This window comes from Geotrypetes seraphini, chromosome 17 (genome assembly GCF_902459505.1).
Source record: "Geotrypetes seraphini chromosome 17, aGeoSer1.1, whole genome shotgun sequence".
NCBI lineage: Eukaryota > Metazoa > Chordata > Amphibia > Gymnophiona > Dermophiidae > Geotrypetes > Geotrypetes seraphini.
This window is the reverse complement of record NC_047100.1, coordinates 27270812-27296453: the sequence shown is the minus strand read 5'-3', so window position 1 is coordinate 27296453 and position 25642 is coordinate 27270812. Positions and strand designations below refer to the sequence as shown.

General features: G+C 42.5%; 1 protein-coding gene across 2 annotated transcripts in view; it reads left to right on the top strand.

Annotated features, from left to right (window-relative positions):
* Positions 1–25642, top strand: part of RYBP (RING1 and YY1 binding protein) — a 37842-nt gene that overhangs the window by 1606 nt on the left and 10594 nt on the right. Inside the window, exons 3-5 of one of the 2 annotated variants that reach the window (XM_033926145.1) lie at positions 22316–22360; positions 22979–23389; positions 24555–24653. In XM_033926145.1, the coding sequence (XP_033782036.1) occupies positions 22316–22360; positions 22979–23389; positions 24555–24653 (555 nt within the window). The remainder of the gene's footprint in view (positions 1–22315; positions 22361–22978; positions 23390–24554; positions 24654–25642) is intronic. The other variant, XM_033926146.1, reaches the window with a different exon arrangement.

Sequence of the window (25642 nt, the reverse complement as noted above, 5' to 3'; positions counted from 1 at the left end):
TTCGTCTTTCCTTCCACCCGGCAGAGAATGCTCTGGAAAGAAACGTATTGTAGTCTTGGCAGGAATGATTTAGGGTGCTTTTTTTATTTATTTATTATATTTTCCCTGTAAGCTTGGATCTGGATGGAGAATGCTTTTCATTGTAGAGGAGAGTATGTTCTTCTCACGCTGTTTACTGACTGTTTACATTTCTGTCTTGTTGGAGATGTCAAAATAGACCCTTCTGGGAATATTTTTTTTAATAAAATGATGATGCCATAGAAACAAGTTTCGCTGGTCTGAGAATGTCTGTTCGCAGTCTTTCGTTTCTTAAGGCATGGGGTTTTTGCACACAAATACTTTGGTATTTCTGATGGCTAGCTGACAGTTGTTTCTTATTAAGTTACAGAGCTGAGAGATACATATATTTTTATCGGAATAAATTTTACTTGATTGCTTGCGAGTTGTTTGTTTGTTTTTATGATATGGCTTGGAGAGATTCTGGACTATTGCTGTTGTCTTTTTATTTATAAGCACTTGACCTCATTTATTTCCTGCAAATATAACGTATTTTGGATTTCATATCATTTAAAAAAAACTCTTATGCCTTGCTGCTTGGCATTTCTTAACTATAAAGGAAAATCTCAAGATTTTTTTCTTCAATCAAAACATTTTTGGTGAAAAAGGAAGCTATATATATATACAGTATATACTACCCTTGATTTTATGCAATTAGGTGTCGATTCTATAAATTTAAGGTGCCTAACGTAATTGGCATAATACCTTTATTAGCCTCAGTAATTGGTAAAAAATAATAATAATAATAATTGGGTAATAGGCACCTAATGCCTAAGTGAGTGGGACATGACTTAGGTGCCGCTAAACTGCGATTCTCCAAAAACATAAGCACCTGAAACATAGACTTTAAAAACCCTTGCTTATATTTCAGGCGCCACTAGCTGCGATTCTGTAAACAGCACCTAAGTGTGATTGACGCGAATGGCTGATGCCATTTTTCTATGTATTATATCATCTATCGGACGATTTAGTAGCCATTTATAGAATCGGCCCCTAAGTGCTTAACACCAAGAGATAACAAGGACAGTTTTTGGTAAGGCTTGCTTTGTTTGATCAGGTTTTTTTTCCCTGCTAACAGGACTACATCTGGAGATAGTACACTATTCTACCAGACTTTTAATTGCCAAGCTTAAGTTTGCAACCTATATATAAGTTCCAAAAATAGTTATGGTAACCATCATAAATCAAGAAACTATTACATATCATGGCAAAGTTCTGATATAAATGTAATCTGCAGTGCCTCAGGCCTTGATGCTCAAAAGTCACCATTAAAATCCTGTGAGCGGTTGTGGCGATAAATTTTCTTGATTTGTAAATGAGCAGCGATGCTTCAAAAACTTTGCATGCAAATGAGGTCTACAGACATACCATCCGATCACTCATTGGAGAAAGCGACTGACACATGCAGAATAGTTCATGGAAAGAGACATAAATGTGTGTGCATGTGCCAGGAAAAGCTACATCGTAGGCATGTATATCATAGTTCCTTATTGTAGCACATGTCATAAGTGTCATTGGGAGGCAGAGAACTACCAGCAAACCATGCAAATGTGGGGGTTTTGTTTTTAACTTACAGCTTATAGTCAGCAGCCCCAGTCCTGCTGCTATATGGTTTTAACAAATGCGCCTGAGATGTACCATTAATACATGCGCCTGTGATGCGCTTTTTAACACATGCGTATAGCAAGATATATATATATGGTTTTTGTTTTGTGCTCCCTCCAACCCTATGAAAGTATCCTGTACCCTTTTTTTTAAGCTTCCACTTCTTATGCAGTCGTCAGCCCCAGACCTCAAGCTATATGCTTTTAACACAAGCGGTTCATCACTACCTGCTGGTAATTTTGGAACGTTAAAGGTTGGCACTTCATTTTGTACATCACCTATGAATGTCTGGGCATCGCCTGGAGTGCTCATTTTAATATTAATGAGCTTCTTGTACTTCATTTCTATACTATTCTTAGAGGTTGCTACGGGGCATGGAAAAGACCGTACAAATTGTGCATCAGAGGCTAAAATGCTTGTACACTAAACCGATTAGAACTGGTTTAGCGACGAACATTAAAGGCATGGTAAGTTTTAGAGCATGGGGGCCTTAGTGTTTCTGCTAACTTAGCTAGGACTGAACTGCCAGCCTTCAAGGCACAGTGCACTGGGGCTAGCAAATAGGACTAACCCACTCCTCCAGGCTTAAAATAATCAACAAAATATCATCTGCTGTTCTGTTTTGATTGTGTTAGTGGAGCTTTCTCTTAAGATCTACTTAAGTCTTGGACACGTCTTGCACCTGGATCTTGGTCCACTGCTGCCAAATGTGGGTCATTGACTGATATGTATTATAATGTCTACCAGTTTTTAATTTCTGTGGCTAAATCTTGACGTTGTATAAAATCTGACCTTTTTTTTATCATTCCTGTTTTTTGTGCAGTAGTTTTCAACCTACTTCTCAGTAAATGACTCTTAACTGTGTCATAAAGCATTATGAATTGTACCTCAGCATTCCTGAGTGAAAGGGAATGGGACTTGTAGTCAGCTATTTTGTGATTGTGCATTCAAAGCGGTTTACATATATACAGGTACTTATTTTGTACCAGGGACAATGGATGTTGGCATTGTTTTAAAAGACCAAGGTGTTCTTTTACTAAAGCTGCGGCAAAAGTGGCCTTAGTGCGCTGCTTATGAACATTTTTCCCACGCGCTAAGGCCATTTGTGGTACAGCCAGAAAATGGTTGACATTTCCATGTTTTCCAATTAATGGCCATTCGCTAATTTCGCCATTGGTATATAGTCATTAAACAAAGTTACCACAGGAGTCTTTACCAACACCTATTTTGTACGCAGTAAGGACCCACATGTTAACACTGTGCTAATAATTACAGTGTGGCAATGCCTCAGTGCTGTTAAGCCTGCTCTCTGCCCCTGAACACACCCACTTAGAGGAAATTAGAAGAAATTATGTTAGCATGTAGATAGGCAAATTTTACCATGGGATGGCAGTGCATGTCCTGCAGTAAGACTGTTTTAACATGTGGGAGCCGCACACAAGCACTTAACCACAGTTTAGTAAAAAGGCACCAAGTGTTTTGTGAGATTCTATTTAATGTTCAAAATCAGGGAAAGGAAGAGATTCATTCTGGCTTAGTACTTATATGAAGTCAAAGTACAAAGGTTAGTACGAGTATAGCCATGTATAAAATGCGTGTTTGTTCAGTAGGTACCAACTTAAATGCTACAACTGGTGTGGCAGGAGTGATTGGGCATTGCTTCTGTCCCTGGAGACAAGGATTTGCCCTGGATTGTTGGGAGTATGATAAGGAATACCTGAGTTTTTTGTTCAATAAGATTCCTGACATGGGTACAGTTCTACACCAATGTTTTTCAACTTGGTCCTGGAGTACTCCCTTGCCAGTCAGGTTGTCAGGATATCCACTATGAATACACTTCTCCAAATCCATGAGGGTTAGGGGCAGAGCCGGCACGCAAATATGGAAAATCGCGGATAACTTTTAGGGCCGACTCTGACTCATCCAGCCTCCCTCCTGCGTCCCAGATCTCCCCAGACCTTACCTGGTGGTCTAGCGGTGACGTGGGGCAGGGGAGATTTTCCTACGCTCCTGCCCCGTGTAGAGCCATCATCAAAAATGGCTGCCGTGAGTTCTCGTGGTCTCGGACTACAACGGGAACTCATGGAAGCCATTTTTGATGACGACTGTACATGGGGCAGGAGTGTAGGAAGATTGCTCCTGCCCCGCGTCATCTTTAGACCACCAGATAAGGTCTAGGGAGGTCCAGCATACAGTGATTCAGCCTTTAAAAAAACTAGGGGGAGATCTGGGGCAAAAAATCGCAAATAACTGAATTCGCGGGTACTAAACCTGCGGATTCGGAGGGACAAGTGTATGCATAAACTTCAGTAGTATACACTGCCTCCATTATGCAAATTTTATTTCATGCATATTCATTGTGGATATCCTGAAAACCTGACTGGTAAAGGGGTATTCCGGACCGAGTTGAGAAACACTGTTTTGCACAGTTTGGTGTGGGGGGGGATGATTGTATTGTACTCTGTTATGAGTTTTCCTGCTAGTTAAATGATAAGAAACGGTGTTGGATTATGATTTAGTTTGGGTGTTCAGGGGAATGCATCACTAGTTTATTCATAAATGATGCAAATATGATAGAAAACAGTAGTTGTTGACTAATATGTTGACCTGAAATCTGTCAGAAGATAGAACTTTTATTCATTGTGGTTTTACTGATGATGTGCAACTTGCTGACTGAGAAACTTTGTAAAGAGTGATTTATATTCCTCTCTTCTGTCAAAAATTTCTTGCAAACATTTTAGTTTTAACTTGTTGATTTTGACAAACAAGTATTATTTCATAAATTATGCAGTAACAAATCTTGTTAAACTACAACTGTAATGTAAGGTTTTTGAATTTTGATATGTATAGAAAGTTGTGCAATATCTTAATTGAATTTTACCATTTGAAATTCTCGTATGGTATACAACTTTGTCTTGATAAGATCTCCCCCCCCCTTCTGTTTACTAAGCTGTGGTAGAATGCGTGCTTAGGGTTTTATTATATAGGACGACAATTTTGCATGAGGTAAAACTCTTTATAGTTTATAAATCTTTCCTTTTAGCTAAGTCTTAATACAGTGGAACCTTGGTTTGCGAGCATAATTTGTTCCAGAACCATGCTCGTAAACCAAAGCACTCGTATATAAAGCAACTTTCCCATAGGTATTAATGGAAACGCGGTCGATTCGTTCCATATTCCAAAAACTTACCATTAGCAACGCCTCCACTGCTGCTCATGTAACTCTGGGAACCGGTGAGGGGGCTGTACTGCAGGGTGCTCATGTCGTGATGGTGATACAGGTGGTGATGGTGTGCCCCGGCTCCGTGGTGCTGGCTGCGCTTTTTGTATTATGGCCATGACTGCAGCCGCCAACCCCAGATAGCATCATTGGCCCAGTTCATGTGCATGTAACCTCCAGATGCTACTCTCTAAGTGCTGGCCCACCCTTGTCAGACTCACCCTGATTCCCATGCTGACCCTGGGGCCTCTGCGCCAGCTGCCTACAGCCCGCCAGCCTCGGTCATACTTCGAGAGCCCAGCCCGCCATTGCGTCCATGCTGTTGTCCAAGCTCCACCCCCTTTTGATTGCACTTCCTGTTTCTGGCGGAGCTGGATGCGGCATGAGCAATGCGGTGGTGTCCGCTGGAGGTAAGGGTTTGAGGGTGGGCCGCACTCGTGAGTAGAGTCTGCTGGAGGCGCTCATTGAGGGTGTATGCTAGAGGTAAGGGTTTGGGGATTGGCTGCGCTCGCTTATCGAGTCAACTCGATTTGCAAGTTAAAGTTTGCTCGAGTGTTTTGCTCATCTTACAAAACACTCGCAAACCGAGGTTTAACTGTATTGTAATTTATAGCTAAAGAGACATAAGGTCAAGAAACTGTTTTGTGATTATGATTAACATACTGAGGGCCTCAAAATAGTACCTGGTGGGCCGCATGTGGCCCCCGGGCTGCAAGATTGACACCACTGGTTTAGGGGGTGAAGAACTTATGTGCACGACAGAAGGGTGTGATTGTATGTGATGATCTTAAGGTGGCCAAACAGGTTTAAAAGGTGACGGCAAAAGCTAGAAAGATGCTAGGCCGCATAGGAACAGGTATGGCCATTAGGAAAAAGGAAGTATTAAGGCCTTGTATAAGACTCTGGTGAGACCTCATTTACAATATTGTGTACAATTCTGGAGACCATACCTTCAAAAAGATATAAAAAGGATGGTGTCGGGGTTTCCTTTTAAGAGGCTTCCCACTGGACATACGATCCAAGATGGCCACAGGTTTGATGAGCTGAGCAGCACGCCACTGAGCCCCGTGGTGTTTTTCCAGGAACTGTTTGCTGGCGATATTGATTTCCTATTTGAATGTGCCGAAGAGAAGAGGTCGGAGTGCTGCTAGTGCCTTGCGGTGCTCCAAGTTGCCTTTATTCGGCAACATTGAAGAGCTCCTTAGGCGGATGCAGGGAGTCGCAATGCCATCAGAAGCTAGCCCGCTGAGGACGCTGGGAACTCCTGAGACGCCAGCTACTCCTCCAGGGCCTGATACTATCCTTAGCCCCGACGTGAGATGCCGCTCCCGCAGCCCCGGATTACAAGCTCTCCACGGAGCAAGGAAACCCCGGAAGCCAGTGTATTTCCAGCTGAGAGTTTGGAGGTGGGTGTCCCTAGTCAGGGATCTCTCACAGAAGATACCGGAGCTGGATCACCTTCTGAGAACGGTTTGGAACAGAGGGAGCAATGCCAAAAGAAATCTTATGATGGTGAGCATAGTAACTTAGTACATGACGGCAGATAAAGACCCGAATGGTCCATCCAGTCTGCCCAACCTGATTCAATTTAAATTTTTTAAATTTTTTCTTCTTAGCTATTTCTGGGCAAGAATCCAAAGCTCTACCTGATACTGTGCTTGGGTTCCTACTGCCAAAATCTCCGTTAAAACCTACTCCAGCCCATCTACACCCTCCCAGCCATTTAAGCCCTCCCCAGCCCATCCTCCACCAAATGGCCATATACAGACACAGACCGTGCAAGTCTGCCCAGTACTGGCCTTAGTTCAATTTTTAATATTATTTTCTGATTCTAGATCCTCTGTGTTCATCCCACGCTTCTTTGAACTCAGTCACAGTTTTACTCTCCACCACCTCTCTCGGGAGCGCATTCCAGGCATTCACCACCCTCTCTGTAAAGTAGAACTTCCTAACATTACCTCTGAATCTACCACCCCTCAACTAGAGAATGACACGGTGACAAAATTCATCACCGTTCCCGTCCCCGCGGGAAACCATCTTCATGTCAGAGGGAAGAATCAGAGTATGAATGGCCACAACCACTGACCCACAAGCTTTTTGTTGAAGAATGCTGGTGTAGAAGGACTGTGCTTGAAATAAACACTAGACAATGACATGGGATTATTTCTTGCGGTTATCCGCAGGGACGGGAACGGTGATGAATTTTGTCACTGTGTCATTCTCTACCCTCAACCTCAAATTATGTCCTTTGGTTTTACCATTTTCCTTTCTCTGGAAAAGATTTTGTTCTACGTTAATACCCTTCAAGTATTTGAACGTCTGAATCATATCTCCCCTGTCTCTCCTTTCCTCTAGGGTATACATATTCAGGGCTTCCAGTCTCTCCTCTTACGTCTTCTGGCGCAAGCCTCCTATCATTTTCGTCGCCCTCCTCTGGACCGCTTCAAGTCTTCTTACGTCCTTCGCCAGATAAGGTCTCCAAAACTGAACACAATACTCCAAGTGGGGCCTCACCAATGACCTGTACAGGGGCATCAACACCTTCTTCCTTCTACTGGCTACGCCTCTCTTTATACAGCCCAGCATCCTTCTGGCAGCAGCCGCTGCCTTGTCACACTGTTTTTTGCCTTTAGATCTTCGGACACTATCACCCCAAGGTCCCTCTCCCCATTCGTGCATATCAGCTTCTCTCCTCCCAGCATATACGGTTCCTTCCGATTATTAATCTCTAAATGCATTACTCTGCATTTCTTTGCATTGAATTTTAGTTGCCAGGCATTAGACCATTCCTCTAAATTTTTTGCTGATCCTTTTTCATATTTTCCACTCCCTCTTCGGTGTCTACTCTGTTACAAATCTTGGTATCATCTGCAAAAAGGCACACTTTTCCTTCTAAACCTTCAGCAATGTCACTCACAAACATTGAACAGGATTGGCACCAGCACCGAACCCTGAGGGACTCCACTACTCACCTTTCCTTCCTCCGAGTGACTTCCATTAACCACCACCCTTTGGCGTCTGTCCGACAGCCAGTTTCTAACCCAGTTCACCACTTTGGGTCCTAACTTCAGCCCTTCAAGTTTGCTCAACAGCCTCCTATGATGAACTGAATCAAAGGCTTTGCTGAAATCTAAGTAAATTACATCTAGCATATGTCCTCGATCCAGCTCTCTGTTCACCCAATCAAAAAATTCAATCAGGTTCATTTGGCACGATTTACCTTTTGTAAAGCCATGTTGCCTCGGATCATGTAACCCATTAGATTCAAGGAAGTAACATTTCCATTATTTTTCCAACAACTGAAGTGAGGCTCACCGGCCTGTAGTTTCCTGCTTCATCCCTGTGACCGCTTTTATGAATAGGGACCACATCCGCTCTCCTCCAATCCCCAGGAATCACTCCTGTCTCCAGAGATTTGTTGAACAAGTCTTTAATAAGACTCGCCAGAACCTCTCTGAGCTCCCTTAGTATCCTGGGATGGATCCCGTCTGGTCCCATCGCTTTGTTCACCTTCAGTTTTTCAAGTTGCTCATAAACACTCTCCTCCGTGAACGGTGCAGAATCTACTCCATTTTCTCATGTAACTTTGCCAGACAATCTTGGTCCTTCTCCAGGATTTTCTTCTGTGAACATAGAACAGAAGTATTTGTTTAGCACATTTGCTTTTTCCTCATCACTCTCCACATATCGATTCCCAGCATCTTTTAGTTTAGCAATTCTATTTTTCATCTTCCTCCTTTCACTAATATATCTGGAAAAATTTTTGTCTCCCTTTTTTACATTTTTAGCCATTTGTTCTTCCGCCTGTGCTTTCGCCAGACGTATCTCTCTTGGCTTCTTTCAGTTTCACCCTGTAGTCCTTTCTGCACTCCTCTTCTTGGGGTTTTTTATATTTCATGAACGCCAACTGTTTCGCCTCTATTTTCTCCACCACTAGTTTGGAGAACCATATCGGCTTCCTTTCTATCTCTCTTTTCAGCTTAGACCACTGTCTTTTCACTTCTCTTATGTCCTCCCATCCTAACAGCTCTTTCTTCAGGTACTCTCCCATTGCATTAAAGTTCGTGCATTTGAAATCTAGGACTTTAAGTAACGTGCGGCCGCTCTCCACTTTAGCCGTTATATCTAACCAAACCGTTTGATGATCGCTACTTCCCAGGTGAGCACCCACTCGAACATTAGAGATACTCTCTCCATTTGTGAAGACCAGATCCAATATCGCTTTTTCCCTTGTGGGTTCCGTCACCATTTGTCTGAGCAGAGCCTCTTGAAAGGCATCCACAATCTCCCTACTTCTTTCCGATTCCGCAGACGGCTCATTCCAGTCCGCATCTGGCAGGTTGAAATCTCCCAACAGCAGAACCTCCTCTTATCCCAGGACAAGCAGGCATGAAGGCCGGATCAACAACGGCCCGCGGCTCACGGGGGCCCCCGGAGCCGAACCGAAAAATAAAATTTTCCTTTTTTTTTTTGAAACAAAAAACGAAGTAATTAAAGTAAAGTAAAGTAATTAAAGCACAGCGACCGAGCGAAAACACCCAGACGCGGTGACAGAAGGCAAGCTAACAGAGCTCAATTTCCACAGGGCTTCTGGCTCCGCGGAAAAAACTGAACTGAGGACCACGAGGTGGGGATGCGCCCTCTAGTGGGCAAGAAGGCATGCACATGCGTGGTGCGGTGTAGCAAACTTGAAACTTCAATCAAGTTTGCTTGAAAAGCTGTCTGCGCTGGGGCTCCGTAGATGACGTCACCCACATGTGAGAATATATGCCTGCTGTCCCTGGATAACACCTGTTATGGTAAGTAACTGTGCTTTTCCTTCCAAACTTTGGATCTTGTGGCTAACTTAAGGAAGTCCATAAGTCCCAATTTTAAATATATTGAGGGCAAACTAATAGGACAACACAAAGGAATCCAACGAAAACTGCAGTATCACCAGTCAAAGCAAAAACAAACTACAGACTCCTATGTACCAGATGCAGTCAATGTTTATTATACCAATTTTATGCAGTTGAAAATACCACCTTATAACAAACCAAGGGACCTGACACGGTCCGTGTTTCGGAAAACACTCCTTCCTCAGAGGTCCATAGTTGCTAAGGTATAAAATAAACCGCAATAAAAGGTATAAAACAGTCATCTGTATGGGGTATCCTTCTCCACTTAGATTGTGCGATGCAAAACTAGTAAAACTGTAAGCTCTCAGGTTTAAATGACTCTCTCAACTCAACTCAGCCATTATTATGCCTTTATTACATGATTTTGTATTTATTTTGTTCTCACTACTTACTTCTTGGATCCTAATTATAGAGGACTTGAGCTAGCTAAGCCCCCCCAAAAATTATTTCATAGTTTATATTTGTTAAAGTTTTGTACTTTAATATTTATGGAAATGTATGGGCAAGACTGCTTTCTGTACAAGATTTACGCTTGGTTTGAAGTTTAAATTAAATAAATTTAAAAAAAAGGATGGTGTCGGTTCAGAAGAAGGCTACTAAAATGGTGCGTTGCCTTCATCATAAGGCATATTGGGACAGACTCTCAATCTGTATACTTTGGAGGAAAGGCAGGAAAGGGGAGATGTGATAAGATGTTTAAATACCTATGTGGTGTGTGCTTGAGTCGAGTTTCTTCATTTGAAAGGAAGCTCTGGAATGAGAGAGCATAGGATGAAGTTAAGAGGTGATAGGCTCAGGAGTAATAGAAGGAAATACTTTTTTACAGAAAGGGTGGTAGATGAAAAAGGAATCATAACTTAACATTCTGCACTGTAAATGGCTCATTGTGCTTTTGTCATGACATCAATGGGCTCTTCAACAGTTTGTCACAAGTACATTGTCCAGATGAATGGTGTCTCTTCATTGATTCTTCACAGAGAAGCTTGAAGCACAACGGAAATTCCAAACCAAGTATACCAATTGCCCATTCTGCTCATCTAAAGGAGTCTTATGAGAATATGAAGAATTTAATAGAAGCAATCGGTTATAAAACACACCAGTGGAATATCTGTGGTGATCTGAAGGTCATTGGCATGCTAATGGGAATGCAAGGAGGATTCACTAAATACTGCTGTTTCCTGTGCTTGTGGGATAACAGATCTACAGCTGAACATTATGTTAAACGTGTCTGGCAGCTGAGGGATACCTATAACCCAGGGACAAGCAGTGTGAAATTTATGCCATTGGTGGATCCTCATAAAATATTTCTTCCATCTCTTCATATTAAGCTGGGGTTGATGAAGAACCTGGTAAAGGCCAAGGGTAAAGCAAACTCGCCAGGTTTTCAATATCTTGTCAAGAAATTTTCAAAAATCAGCACTGCAAAACTGAAGGAAGGGATATTTATAGGTCCACAGATCGTCTGTTATGCAAGATGAAGATTTTAAGCAATTGCTCTCAGCAGCTGAGTTTGAAGCTTGGGAGGCATTCAAGTGGTTGGTGGAAAACTTTCTGGGCAACCATAAGTCTCCTTCATACAAGGAAGGAGTTCAGAATCTCCTTAAACTTGGCTGTCGCATGTGAATGCAAAAAGTGTATTTTTAATGACATCTTGACGTTTTTCTGGAAAATCTTGGTATGGTGAGTGACGAGCAAGGAGAACGTTTTCACCAGGACATTCAGTTAATGGAGCATCGCTAACAAATTTCTGGAATGAGAGTACCCAACTACGTACTGCTGGATGTTTGTGCCGTGACAATCCAGACACAACTCACAAAAAGAAATCGTATTCTAAGCATATTTGAAGAAATACTGGTTGCTAATTGACACAGTGAAGTGTAATTATGCTATGCTGTGTTCTTATTTGACTTTGGACCTAAGATACTGCAACATTTCTTTAAGTTGATGCTGCAATTCTTAAAATCCTATATGCTAAAATGCTATAAACTAACATTGATATTTGGGATTTGGTTTTGAACATTGATAAACTAACATTAGTCATAACTTTAACAAGTTTACGTGACTGAAAAAAAACTAATAACAGATCTGAAATCAGCGTGAAAAACTGATTTTGAAAAATGCTGTATTGTCAGATCTCGAAAAAATTTTTTTTGTTGACTTGTGTTATTGGACTCAGCATAGCGTGCTTGAAAGCATAATAATTATAATATGCAACATACAAAGAAATCTGAGAAGCTGTAGTCCAGGGCAGTGGTTTTTAAACCTGTCCTGGGGCTCCCTCGGTCAGTCTTCAAGATATCCCTAATGAATTTGCATGAGGCATATCTGCCTCATGCATATTCATAGGGCTATCTTGATAGCCCGACTGACCGGGGGTCCCCCAGCACAGTTTTAAGAACCACTGGTCCAGGGATAAAAGCCCAAACATTCTTGGTCTAGTATTCTTGTTACGGTCTCCCTTGTGCAGACTGTCACTCAGAAGATTAATTGAGCATGATGAATACCATTGGCATATCACAGAGGCCCTGGGGAATGGTAAATGATATCTGACTTCTGAGGAAATGAGCTTTAGTTTTATGTAATCCACCCATGTAAAACATTTGTACAAGCATCAGGGCATTCAAATGCTTAAGACTTAAAAGAATTTCAGTGGATTTGTCAGTAGGTTACTAAAACAAGGCAATAATATTTTGATATGACTTACAGTAGATCGGGTGTATTGAAAGCAGTAATGAAAAATCAAATAGAAATAGAATTTTGTCAATTTATTTTGAGTAAGCTAGCATACTGTTGCCAGTTTTCTTTTGCAGTGTGTTCTTGGTAATTCTTAAATCAGTGACAAACAATTCACCTATCAACAATTCATGCACTCCCATTTCATGTTTACATCAGTTTTTGAAAATCATTTCCCACGTTAGAAGAGTTAAACCTGAAAGAAATGTCAACTCAGTATTACCGCATTTCCCCATATATAGGCCGTGGCCTATATATGGGTTTTGCAATCCAAACAGTGGGTACAGCTTCCGTGTATGGGGTGGCCTATCTAATGACTTCGTAGATAAACTGCCCCATTATCCCCCTGTACCTCTTAAAATAATGTAGTTTCCTCGCTGGCCTCCTGCCATGTTGCGGCCACGGTGCAGGGCAGGAGCAATCTTTTCAGTTTCCAGCTGGCTTCGCGCTGCTTCCTTAATGCCTGCGTCAGTTCTCGCGGGACTTGCTGAATGCTGAAAAGATCGCTTCTGCCCTGCACCGCGGCCATGACATGGCAGGAGGCAGCCGGCGGAGGTATGATATTTACCGGGTGGGAGGGAGGGATGTATAGGCCGTCCCCATGTGGTTTTAAAACTCTTAGATAAGCTGGGTGGGTTGTTTGTTTGTTTTTTTCCATGCTATCAATTGTGTTGCAGACTTCTCTGGGCTTTGTTTAAGAAGGACAGTGGGACAGGGACCATTTGGTTCAAAAAATTTTTTCTTGGTTTTTTCTCCTCTACAGGAGGGTGCATCTTATGGTCAGGTGCATCTTATAGAGCGAAAAATACGTTACGTTCTTAGCATTTAGTGTGCCGTGACTTCAAAAAAGTTTGCGGCACACTGATGTAGACAAATGATGTAAGGACAGACTTCAGCTCACAAACCTCAATATCAGAATTAGTGTGTTTATAGTACCAATGAAATTTAATCTATTGGAAGAATCCCACAATTAGCATTAATAGTAATTTATCAGCTCTGTGGTAGGGTAGAAAAATGTCATGTATGTAAATGCTCTTCTAGTCCCATAAGGTTGATATAATTTTCAGCACTTCCATCTAGAAATTTCTTTCCTTCTAAAGTCTTTTTTAAAAAATTGTGATATTGTGTCCTTATTACTATTTTAGTATTTATATGTTAAACCTCGGGCAGTTTACCACTAATTTTACATACATGAATCTGTGTCCCAGGACACCCCTTAAAAATGGCCAAAATGTAAAGCAAATGCCTTGGGGAGGTATAATTGCTTTATCGTCTGTAGTAACATGTGCTTCATATGCATCTCGTTAATTTGGGCCATTTAATTTGCAAACTTTTATTCAAAGTAGATCACTAGTAATACACGTTAGCAGCCAGTGATAACACACTTTAATATTTTGGCCATAAAGTAACTTGACTAAGGTCAGAAGTAGTGTTGGTGGTAAAAGCAGAACTTGACCCATACCTTTTAGGTTTAGTCATTATTGAGAACACAAGCTACCTACTCTCTCCCACAGCGACATGTTTTTAAAAAAATTCTCTTTAATATAAAGCAACAGGTTTTGTTCAGTGTGTGCAACTGAAGAAAATATAGAAAATGTGAATTGCTGTCTATTCTTATCCCAGCCTTGCCAGATGTTCATCATTTAATTGTAGGAAACATGAGCTGGCAGTGAAAGAATTGTGCCTGGATGTGCACAGATTGTCAATTAAAACTGTAAAAATTATTTCTGTTGACAGTAATTTTCTTAATTTTTTTTCCTCTGTGTGTAACAAACCAGTTTTGTGCTGATGAATAGTTTGTACTTTGCACACTAAGAAATTCTGATGCCAGATTTTGGAAATATAAAAGCCCATGTTGCATGTAAATACTAGAACAGTTTTAATTTAAAAATAAAATCACTGAGTGAGAACTCTGATCATGATGAAACTTCTTAATTACAGTTTACACTGCATTTGTGACACAAACCTCATCTGGTCTTTGTTTTGTTTTTGTTCCATAGAGCAGAGGTCAGCAACCCGCGGGTCTTTGACCACATGGCTGCAGCTCTTCTCAGAATGATAGATGCATTCAGCTCATTCGTGGAGGTGCCATTGCCCCAGCCAATTATTTTACCTCCTGCGTTGAGCTCCCACAGTCGCTGTCTCTCCCACACTTCTCTTGCTTCAACAAGTTAGTGGCAGCGATTCCTATAGCTGCCTGCCACTCACCCAGAAGCCTCTTCTCCGCCACGTCCTGCCTGAGTAGGATGTGACAGAAAAGAGGCATCCAGGTGAGCGGCAGGCAGCTGTAGGAATCGCCACTGACCCATTGAAGCAAGAAAGAGCATAATATTGTGAGTGGGGTTGGGAGGAGGAAATATGTAGCAAGAGGGTTGAGAGTGGTGAGAGAGGGAGAAATTGACATAAGGGTTTTGTTTTTGTGTATATATACTCCTATTGCATTAAAAATAGTATCTCAGACCCCCTTCTCTACCCATTGAGGCTCTTTGTAAATGTTGGGTCAAACATTTAGGATAAAATGGCTCTGCTTTAAAAAGGTTGCTGAACCCTGCACTAGTGCTACAGATACTTCATTGCATTCTTTGATAAAATGACAAAAGTAGCAAATTGTGGAGGCACATTGTAACCTGGGTTTCAGCAACATACACATTTCTACCCAGGAGACTGATAAATTAGCCTGATAAAATAGCGTATATACGCGAATATAAACCAATGCGAATATAAACGGCGGTAACCTTTTTCCACCCAAAAAGGAGGAAAAAGGTTGACTCAAATATAAACTGTGGGGGTTTAATATTCAAGTACAGTGCCTTGCCTTGGCCTACCAGGCTCTGAATCCTGTTCCCTCTCCCTCACGGCTCTGCATCCATCTCCCTCCCTCCCTGCCCTGCCAGTCTCTGCACTCAGCCCCCCTCCCTCCCTACCAGGTTCTGTACTCTTTCCCCCCTCCCTCCTGATGCCTTGCAGGCCTCCACTGGGCCTGCCGTGAGACCTGATGGTCCAGCGGTGGCCAGGACAGGAGGGATCCCTCCCGACTCCTGTCCCAGTTGATTCTAATTATTTTATCTCCCTCCCACCTCCCCTGCGTACCTTAAGTGTCCCTTGTGATCCAGCAGTGAATCGCGGCAGGAGCGACCTTCCTTCGCTCCTGCCCGTGCAGAACAGCTAGCTAATTGGCTGCCGTGAGTTCTTACTGGACCACCAGGTCTTATGGCAGGCCTGGCAGAGGCCTGCAAACAGGTTTGGGAGGGGAGTAGGTCAATGCTGACCTGAATATAAACAGAGACCCCTAATTTTGGGCCATTTTTTTGGGCCCCAAAATCTGTTTATATTCAAGTATATATGTTAGCTAGTATGGGAGTAAAGAAGAAAGTTAACTGGATGCAGAATTAAATGAGCAAAAATTCCAAGATCCGATTAAGATATTTAACCACCAGTTGGGTATCTTAATCCCAGCACAGAACTCTAATTTTAATGTCATCCAGGGATGTGCATTTGTTAGTGCATTTTTTGGTTTCACTAGTATGCTTTAAAATATTTAATGCGTGCAAAATCAATTTAGCATATTTTAGCCCAATATTTCTCAACGTCATCACGTAGCCCTTAAGTTGAACAAATTTCAATCGAGTATCCCTGAGCTCTGATCAGCATAGATTTTGAAATGGACATTTCCTTATCAACAGCAGATGAATCCAGACTAGTAGGTTTAAGTCCACCTACCAGCAGGCGGAGATTTGAGAACACAAAGTTGAGTTCTGGCATATATGCGATGGTCTGCTCACTGGTACTCCAGTATTTTCTATCTCCGCAGGCAGAGGGATGGTCTCCTGTTTCTGATTTCATCTACTAGGCCTGGATTGGGAGTGCTTGCTTGGTCCAGGCTAGCTTGGCTCCTGTTGCAGCTTTGCTGTCTCAGTTGAACATGGGGATTAGGCTATCAGGGTGCCTACTCAAAGACATAGTTGGTGGTGCCATTTCCTATCCATCTCTCTGAACATCATTTTGCTTAGACTTGCAGAGAGAGTGCTGGGGCGAGTCTTTGAGGAAAAATACGCAGTGTGTGTGGCATATGGCTATTCTCAGTAAGTATATTTTACTTGCTGTTCCTTTTTGGTTTCTTTGTCCCTTGGTTCACCTGTGATTTGTGTCCCTTACTTTCTTTATTTGTCAGAGCTGTAACTCTTATGCAGAGCTTTGCAGAGGTTCTGTGTGTACGGGATGAGTGCTCGCCCCCCCATGGCCTGTCCCGTGGCGGCTGTTGGGGTTTGACTGGATGGATGGTCCTATGGTGGGATTTCCTCACAGCGAGCCTGTCTTGGGCGGGGTCTCCCCGCTACCGAGTTTGGGAACATACCAGTGCCAGCATTTTCTGGGACGTTCTGCGGCAGTTCTTTCCAATGTCACCTCATTTTCTTCCCGCCTGTTTTTTTTTTTATTTTGGGCGGCGGCTTATGCACAGTGCATGAATTTCCTGGCCGTCCTGCTATGAGGCGCTACTGTTGGCATTCTAGAATGCCTTTGCCCAGGTGATCTTTGGCGATGGGGGGGGGGGCCTCTTCTAAGGCAAAAAGGGAGGTTCCGGCCTTTCTGTCAGATTGGCAGCCTTATCGAGCCGGTCGGTTACTTCCCGCCAAATTGCTTGCTGTGATCTCCCTTAGTCTGCCACCGTTCTTCATTTTCCGGCAGTCTGTCACACCTCAGTCCCTTCAGTTGTGTGTCTCTCTTTTTGGGGATTCTGTTCTGCGCTGCCTCGAGCCATGGACTTCGCGAAGCACTCTTTATTTTCTCTTTGAACGTTGCCATATGGGGACCTTTTATATGTAAAAAAAAATTTTAAACCCCAAATACCCCCAAGTCTGGAGAAGCATCTGAACAACACAGCAAGGGATTGCCCTGCTTTTTGGAATATGTTGATATAGGTGGTGTTTATTAGTCTGTAATGAGCCAGGCTTGGGGCCCCTGAATTCCCAGGCACAATTTTCTGCATTTTGTTCCCATAGTTGGCCTTCCTTGGGCCTGTTTCTAAGCACTGTTTTCTTACTTGGGATCTAGCTAGGTACTTGGATTCTGGATTGGCTCCTGTTTGAAACAGGGTACTAGATTTGTTGGACCATCGGTGTGTCCCAGTATGGCAATTCTTAGGTTCTCATGTTATGTTTGCCTGATGCAATTGTGTGGCTGTTGTCTGGACTGGCTTTGATGCCTAGGAGTCCTTTTTCATGTCTCCATAGGGGCTATGGAAGGTCCTTGCTGAACTAGTGGGCCACCTTGACTCTAAGCCCCATTCTGTACTATTCCCACTCAGGTGGACTTTTTCCTGTCAATTCCAGCTTCTTGGTGGTGTTAGTCGTGGGGTTCCTTCCCAGAGGTGACAGTCCCTACACAATTGAGCTCCCTCTCTTCTTGCTCTGTTTGATGGATCTAGGCATCCCTAAGTCCCTTTGTGACCTATTCCTTGCCTATTCTAGGCCACTGCTCCTGTAGGTGTCCATTGTTTACTGCTCTTGGGCCTTGCTTTTAGCGACTCTTCTTGCGCCTTCTCCCTTCCAGCACTGTGTTCCATCTATGGATAAATGCTATTTCTGGAGTGGGGTGCAGCCGGTGTCCCAGGTCTTCTCAGTTCCTGCCATTTCTGGGAGTAGGGTGTAGCGCCTCATGCCTTTTCTCAGGTTATATCTCCTGCATGTTAGCAACAGCTCCTGCGACTTGTTTGTCACAGCCCCTTAGTGTGTGGTATGCTGCAGCTGTGGCTAGGTTAAGGCCACATCCCCTTCCCTGAAGGTAGAGCACAGCTCTGAAGGTAGGGGATACTGGTTCTTCATTGGACGTAGGGCACAGCTCCGGCTGCAGCTGTGCATGATTCCATCATTTGATGTGAAGTACAGTGCCTTCTGCTTGTGAACCTCGGCTCCTTCACTTTTGGTGGAGTGCAACTCCGGCTGTCTCTGTGCCAGAGCACAGTTGTGGCTGCATCTGTGGTTACATTGTTGGATGTCGGGAGCAGTCCCGACTGCATGCGGCTCAAACTCCCATCTCTGAATGCGGACCGCAGCTTGATCTACAGAGTTGCTGTTAAGTCCCGTTATTATTATTATTTTTTTTTAGCACGTCACTGGCTATGCAAAGTAGTTCCAGCTGCCTGTCTGGCCCCGTTTCATCTCTTTCTGCGCAAAGCGACTTTGGCTGCCTGTCTGGCTGTTTTCTATCTCTGCCCGTATGAGGCTGCTTTGGCTGCCTGTCTGGCAATGCTCCATTTCTGAATGTATAGAGTGTCTTCTTTGCGGTCTGTCTGGCACTCCTCCATCTCTCTATGTCCGAAGCAGCTTAGGCTGCCTGTCTGGCACTCCTCCATCTCTGACTGTACTGAGTGGCTTCACCTGCCTGTCTGGCACTTGGCTGGAGATCGGGCTCTCCCCCATCTCTGCATGTAGAAGGCAGTTCAGGCTTCCTGTCTGCACTGATCCGTCTGACTATGCAGAGTGGTTTTGCCTGCCTGTTTGGCACTTGGCATCTCTAGGGGTACTGCTCTTGTGACACTGTGTTATCTCGGGATGTACAGAGCTGACAGGCACTGCTCCATATCCAGATGCATGGACCAGCTCCAGCTCCCTGTCTGGCCCTGTTCCATCTCTAGATCTAGAGTACAGCTTCAGCTGCTCATCTGGCACTGCTCCTTCTTTGGATGTAGGGCTTGACTTTGGTCGCCTGTTTGGGAACTGCGGTAACCAGTGGGGCATGGCTTGAGGAGGATCCATTTCACTGTGGCCCCACAAATGCTTGGCCTGTGCCATTCCTTTGCTATGGGGTTACACGGCCTTATGCTGGTCTGCCGGGTGCAGGACTAGCCTGCCGGGTTCCTCTTGTGTCCTCTGTCATATTCTCATAGCTTTCCCTTGACCTGGCTTTCTTGCTGATAGTGGCTGTCTGTGTCATAGACAGGGACTGGAGCGCCTCTCTTCTGGAGCACAGCTTGGTCTTGCGTGAAATGCTCCCGTTCTGGAGCACAGCTTGGCCTTGGGCGGTCCTCTGCAGGATTGGTTGGCCTGTTTCCTGGATTGGAACCGCCCTCCTTGGTTGTTGATTGTGTCTCCATGAAGCGTGAATGCACCTTCTGCTAGGTTGCCTTTATCTTCCAGTCTGTCCATGGCCCCATCTGTGGAGGTATAGTGCAGCTTCCAATGCTTGTTCAGGCTCTGACCCATCTCTGGTTGTTGAGCTCTGCTCCATTTACATTCCTATGACTACTACTCCTTTGGAGGTTGGGTTTGACCCACAGATCTGGCTTTGGATATCAAGTGCAGCTCTTTTTTGGCTCAGCTTCATCTTTGGTTGGCCACCGTTCTTCTATCTGGCTGTCTGGCATGCCTCCTTAGTTGGCGGAGGAACATTGATCTGCTTGCCTGTTTGCTCCGCCTGTTTCCATACCTTTTATCATTACACTTTACAGTCTTTTCAAATATCTGTAATTTCTTTAATAAATAAGCCACAATGGCATAACCATAGCCTTTCAATATCGGATTTAACAGGTTAGAGCTCTAAACAGTAGCTTGATTCACGTTGGCAGTGATGAAATGCCTTGTATGTTGTATGCTTGCAATCGAAACAGAATATATGTAATTAGTATATAATTCATTTCCTATATAGATATATATGTCAAAGCAATTTTTGGAGTTGTTGGACGTTTTATGTACCAACTCCACAGCCCTGGTTATAATTTTGATCCAGTGGGCTTTCCCTATTTTAAAGTTATTTTTTGTGTTCTTACATGTACATATAAACTAAACCTTAAGCTTCTATACCGCATCTTCTCTACTGTACAGAGTCACAAAGAAGAAGAACATAGCCCCTGCTCGAAAGAGCTTACAATCTAAACAGACAAAACAAACAGGATGTAATGGATACAGTTAAGGGGAACAGTTAATCAGCTGTCTGGGTTGGTGGGCAGAAGAGTAGGGTTAAGGATTGAAGGCTATATCAAAAAAGTGGGTTTTCAGTCTGCTTTTAAACAAACTCGGCGAACAAACTCAGGTAATTTTATTCCAGGCATGGGGGCAGCTAGATGAAAAGAACAAAATCTGGAATTGGTAGTGGAGGAGAAGGTACAACTAAGAGCATCTTTCTTATCTGAGGAATTGAGTTCTCCGGGAGGTGTAAAAGGAGAGAGGAGAGCGATTGAGGGGCAGCCGAATGAACACACTTGTAGGTCAACAATAGGATCTTGAATTTTATGCAATGGCACGTAGGGAGCCAGTGAAGTGTTTTAAGAAGAGGGGTGACACGAGTGTAATGAGGTTGGTAGAAGATGAGTCGTGCAGCAGAGTTTTCACAGATTGCAAGGGGGCGAGGTGACACTGTGCTCTCACTATATGTGAGGTTATGAGTGTGGACAAGGGTCTGGGTAGTGTGCTCAGAGAGGAAGGGACGAATTTTGGTGATATTGAAGAGATAGAAGCCACAGGTCTTAGCCGTTTGTTGAATGTGCGTAGAAAATGAGAGGTCGGAATCGAAGACAACTTTAAGGTTGTGAGCCGAGGTGGCTGGAACAATGACAGTATTTGTTACCGAGATGGAGAAAGGAGGATTAGAGGGTTTAGGAGGAAAGAAGAGTAGCTCAGTCTTGGACATATTTCATTTCATTTCATATGATGGCAGGACATCCAGGCAGCAATGTCATCCAAACAGGCAGAGATTTTTTTTCTTGGACTTGAGGTGAAATTTCAGGTGTAGAGAGGTAGATCTGGGAGTTATCAGCATATAGGTGATACTGGAAGCCATGGGAGGAGATCAGGGCACCAAAGGAAAAGGTGTAGAGAGAAGAGAAGAGGTCCTAAGACACAACCCTGGGGTACGCCAACCACTAGCGGGGTAGCTGCAGAAGAGGACCCACCAACACATGCACTAAAGGTACTATAGCTGAATGGAACAATTTTCTAACCATTTTGTTTCAGGAAATCAAATGAGCTCATGCTAAAGGTGCTGAAGTGCCACCTCCATAGAATACATTGGGTGGGGATTTTTGGGGAGGGAGGAGGGTGTGGTTATTTTTTCTGAAACCCTTGGAATGTGCTTTTGGTTTCTGAATTGAGGACGGTTTTGTTTGCCTCTAGATGGACATTTCTTGATCCCTTGTGTATAACTTCCAACATTCTGGTGTATTGGAAAGAGTAATTATAAAAACACTTGATGTCGGACCATATCTATTCTTGTTAAAAAAAAATATATATATATAGATTTCAAACTTCCCTTTTTCCCTGCTCTGCTCTTCCAGACAAGTGCATACTCTCTGGCAAAAGTAGAGAGGCCTGGGAAACAATTCCACAAAGCTTGCTTTCCCTTGCTCTTAGGACCGTTGTCATTGCTGGGTTGTCACTTTGGGGCCCTTTTTTTTCCTAAAGCTGAGCACATGGCAGCACAAATTAGTACCATGTGCCACATGGCTGGTTTCATTAGCATGTGCTAAGCTTTAGTAAAAGGTCCCTTTTTAGATTTAATGGTGCTTTTACTAAGGTGCGCTATGGACGCATTAGCATTTAGTGCGCTCTAAATCGGCTAGCGCTCCTTAGTAAAAGAGGAGGTTAGAATTTACATTTAATTTTCTTAGTGGTAAATTCTCTTTGTGGATCGAACCTATAGCTTTCTTAATGGTTGCTCTATTTAGGAATACTACAGAATGAACCTTTAGTTTGCTAGAGGTGGAGAAGCCCAGTAATACCTGGTGCCTGGTTCAGCTGTAAAATCCATTCTTTGAAATCTGTTGACAGTGACAGCTAACAGATATATTATCTCACTTCTAAACCAACAGAATGAAACAATTAAATGAGATGAATCATCTAGAGTTACTTTTGAGGTGAGATATAACGAAACAGTAAAGAAACTTGACATTTCCATGTTACTGTGCATTATTTCTCCCCCCAGCCATACACCTTGTACTTTCCTTGCTTATTATGAATTTGAATCGGCTACACTGTTGAGGCAAAGAAATCATTTGAATGATATTGTACAGGTCATTGAAATGGAATTAGTGTGGCAAATATTTACCTCTAGGACGACAGTCCGATTCACTAAGCTAAGACACGAGAGGGGAGAAAGTTTTAGTGAACCAGGCCAAATGTTGGCTATATCTGATAGTGTATGAAATAGGCTGGCAATCTTTTCACAGCTCTCAACCTCACGATGTCATGCTACGTTGTAATATGAACGATTAAGTTGTGAGAATCTACATATTAATACAAAAATATGGTTTAAGTTTTCAAATTCATCATTTTTTTAGAGGCACTTAAAGTTGATGATCTTGTATGAAATCACAGTGGTATAATAGAAAAACTGTTGAGCAAAATAAAAAAAATGATTAGATTGCATAACATAGTGTTTTTTAAGTGTTCTTGTCCTGGATGAAGAAGTTTGGTGATACATCCAGTACTTGTTTAAATAAATGACCAATAGATCTTTTTTTTCTCTCCTATAGAAAACCTAGAATAAACTCTCAGTTGGTTGCACAGCAAGTCGCACAGCAGTATGCCACACCACCACCACCTAAAAAGGAAAAGAAAGAAAAGATTGAAAAACCTGAGCGAGAAAAACTAGACAGAGAAAAGCCTGAAAGGGAAAAATTTGACAGAGAAAAGCCTGAAAGGGAAAAATTTGACAGAGAAAAGCCTGAAAGGGAAAAGCTTGAGAGGGAAAAATCGGACAGGGAAATGCTTGAGAGGGAAAAAACGGACAGAGAAAAGTTTGAAAAAGAAAAAACGGACAGAGAAAAGCTTGAAAAGGAAAAAACTGACAAAGAAAAGCCTGAAAGAGAAAAGATTGAAAAGGAGAAACCAGACAAAGAAATCAGTCCATCAGTTGTGAAAAAGATCACCAACAAAAAGGCTAGGTAGGATTCCAGGGTGTGCATGCTTGCAAGATTTATTGCATTCAGATTTTCAGCTGTAAAGAAAAATATATTTAAATGGAACTATTGCAAGAATAAAAACCCACTAACCCCTCCACTAGCTTCTATACCGGACTTCTTCAAGTTCAGCCCTCAAAGGCTGCAAACAGACCAGGTTTTCAGGATATCCCTAATGAATATGCATAAGAGAGATCTGCATACAGTGGATGTAGTGGACATGCAAATCTTTCTCATGCATATTCAGTAGCCCTCCAGGATTGAACTTGGACAAACCTGTTCTATATAATAGCTAAGCTTGTTTCCGTTGACAAAAGAATCAGAGCTTAATGGAGTGACTATTTGTTTGTTTGGCTGTTCAGTTTTCTTCCATTGACTTATACTCACTGAATAACTTACAAAATTTATATGTTTTTTAACTCTTAAAACACTTCTTTCCAAGGCCACAGCCTTCGACAGACTTCTTATTCCCTATGCTCCCACTAGAATGCTCAGGTCAAACGATCAACATTTACTAACAGTTCCTTCCCTTAAAATTATTAACACATGATGGCAATACATTTTTTCAGTCACAGCACCGCAAACGTGGAACTACCTTCTCATTTATTTAAGGGAAGACCGTTTTCTTGATAGGTTCAAGAGTAAGTTAAAATGCTTTCTTTTTTAAGGATGCTTTTGACCTCTAAATCTTCAACTTAGGATAATGCCTTTAACCTTCGAGCTCTGATTCCCTTTGCAAAGTTAAGCATCCAAATATCTCATTCCCACTCTGTTCCTTATTCTCTCGTTTTCTCCAAACGCTTCCTTATGTTTCTCCCCCCTATTTGTTTTATTTCCCATCTTATATTGTAGTTCTCACCCCTAAGTGATTAATCAAATTATACCGTTCTCCCCATGGAGCTCAGAATGGTTTACATAAATTTCCCTTTTTTTTAAATAAATCTAGAACATTCCTTTTAATATGAGTCTAATTTGAATCCTGTAATGGTATTAAGCCCCCTCTAGCAAAGTATTTGTTGTAAATAAGAGTACTTTACTGATCTTTGTTCTCTTGATCATGATCTGCAGTGCTTTTTTTTACATAATTATATTGTTGCAGCATATTTTATATTGATCAGTATTTTAAAACCTTGCATTCTTTCAACTTTAGGCCAAAGTCTGACATTCTGAAAGATCCTCCAAGTGAAGTAAACAGTATACAGTCAGGAAACACTACAATGAAGATTAACAACTTAAATCACACTTCAAGGTATGCTTTAGTCTGTCTCTTCTAAGAAGCTCTGTCAGTTGTCAGATTTAGTTATAAAGAAGTGTTTGGAAACTAGAAAACTTAATAAACAAGACAAAACTGTGTTTTTACAAGTTAGAAACATAGAAATAGATGGCAGATAAGGGCCACGGCCCATCCAGTCTGCCCACCCTAATGACCCTCCCCTACCTTTACCCTGTGAATAGATCCCACGTGTCTATCCCATTTGGCCTTAAAATCAGGCACGCTGCTGGCCTCAATCACCTGATTGAAATTGATTATTTAAATTGATTTAAATAATCATTCAAGTTAATTTAAGATAGCAGGGTCTTCTAAACACAGCAGAACTAAATTTGCCATATTTAGAAGATATTGGGGTCCTTTTTATTAAGGTGCGCTAATCTTTAGCGCACACTAAATCAGTTAGCGCACCTTAATAAAAGGACCCCATTGTTGCTTATTGAAAGCTTCTACACTCCCCCCTCAGAATCTGCAGTTTCAGCATCTGTGGATTTGGTTATTCGCAATTTTAAAACAAAAAACCCATTTTAATTTTTTGGGCTATTTTAAGCCCTGTAAGCCATTTACTATGAGTGATCTGCACGGGGCAGGAGCGTGGGAAGATCGCTCCTGCCCTGAAAACCCACTAGACCACCAGGTAAGGCTTAAGTGGGGGCTTACAGGGCTTAAAATAGCCGGAGGAAAGCGGGGCTTAGGGGCAGAACCGGCCCGAATATTATTCGCGGAGTTTTAATATTCGCGGGCCGGCTCTGCCCCTAACCCCCATAGATACGGAGGGAGAAGTGTATACTGCTACTAATGACGGGGGGAGCCGATTCAAAGCAGTTTACATGAGCCATAATGATGTTACAATCCTTGAGCTTCTGTAACAGTGTTACAATACAGAGTTAGTGTTTCTGTATTGGTTTTCCATACATGAGCTTCTGTAGTGTTACAATACATTTACTTATCTTTTACGTTCAGTCTTG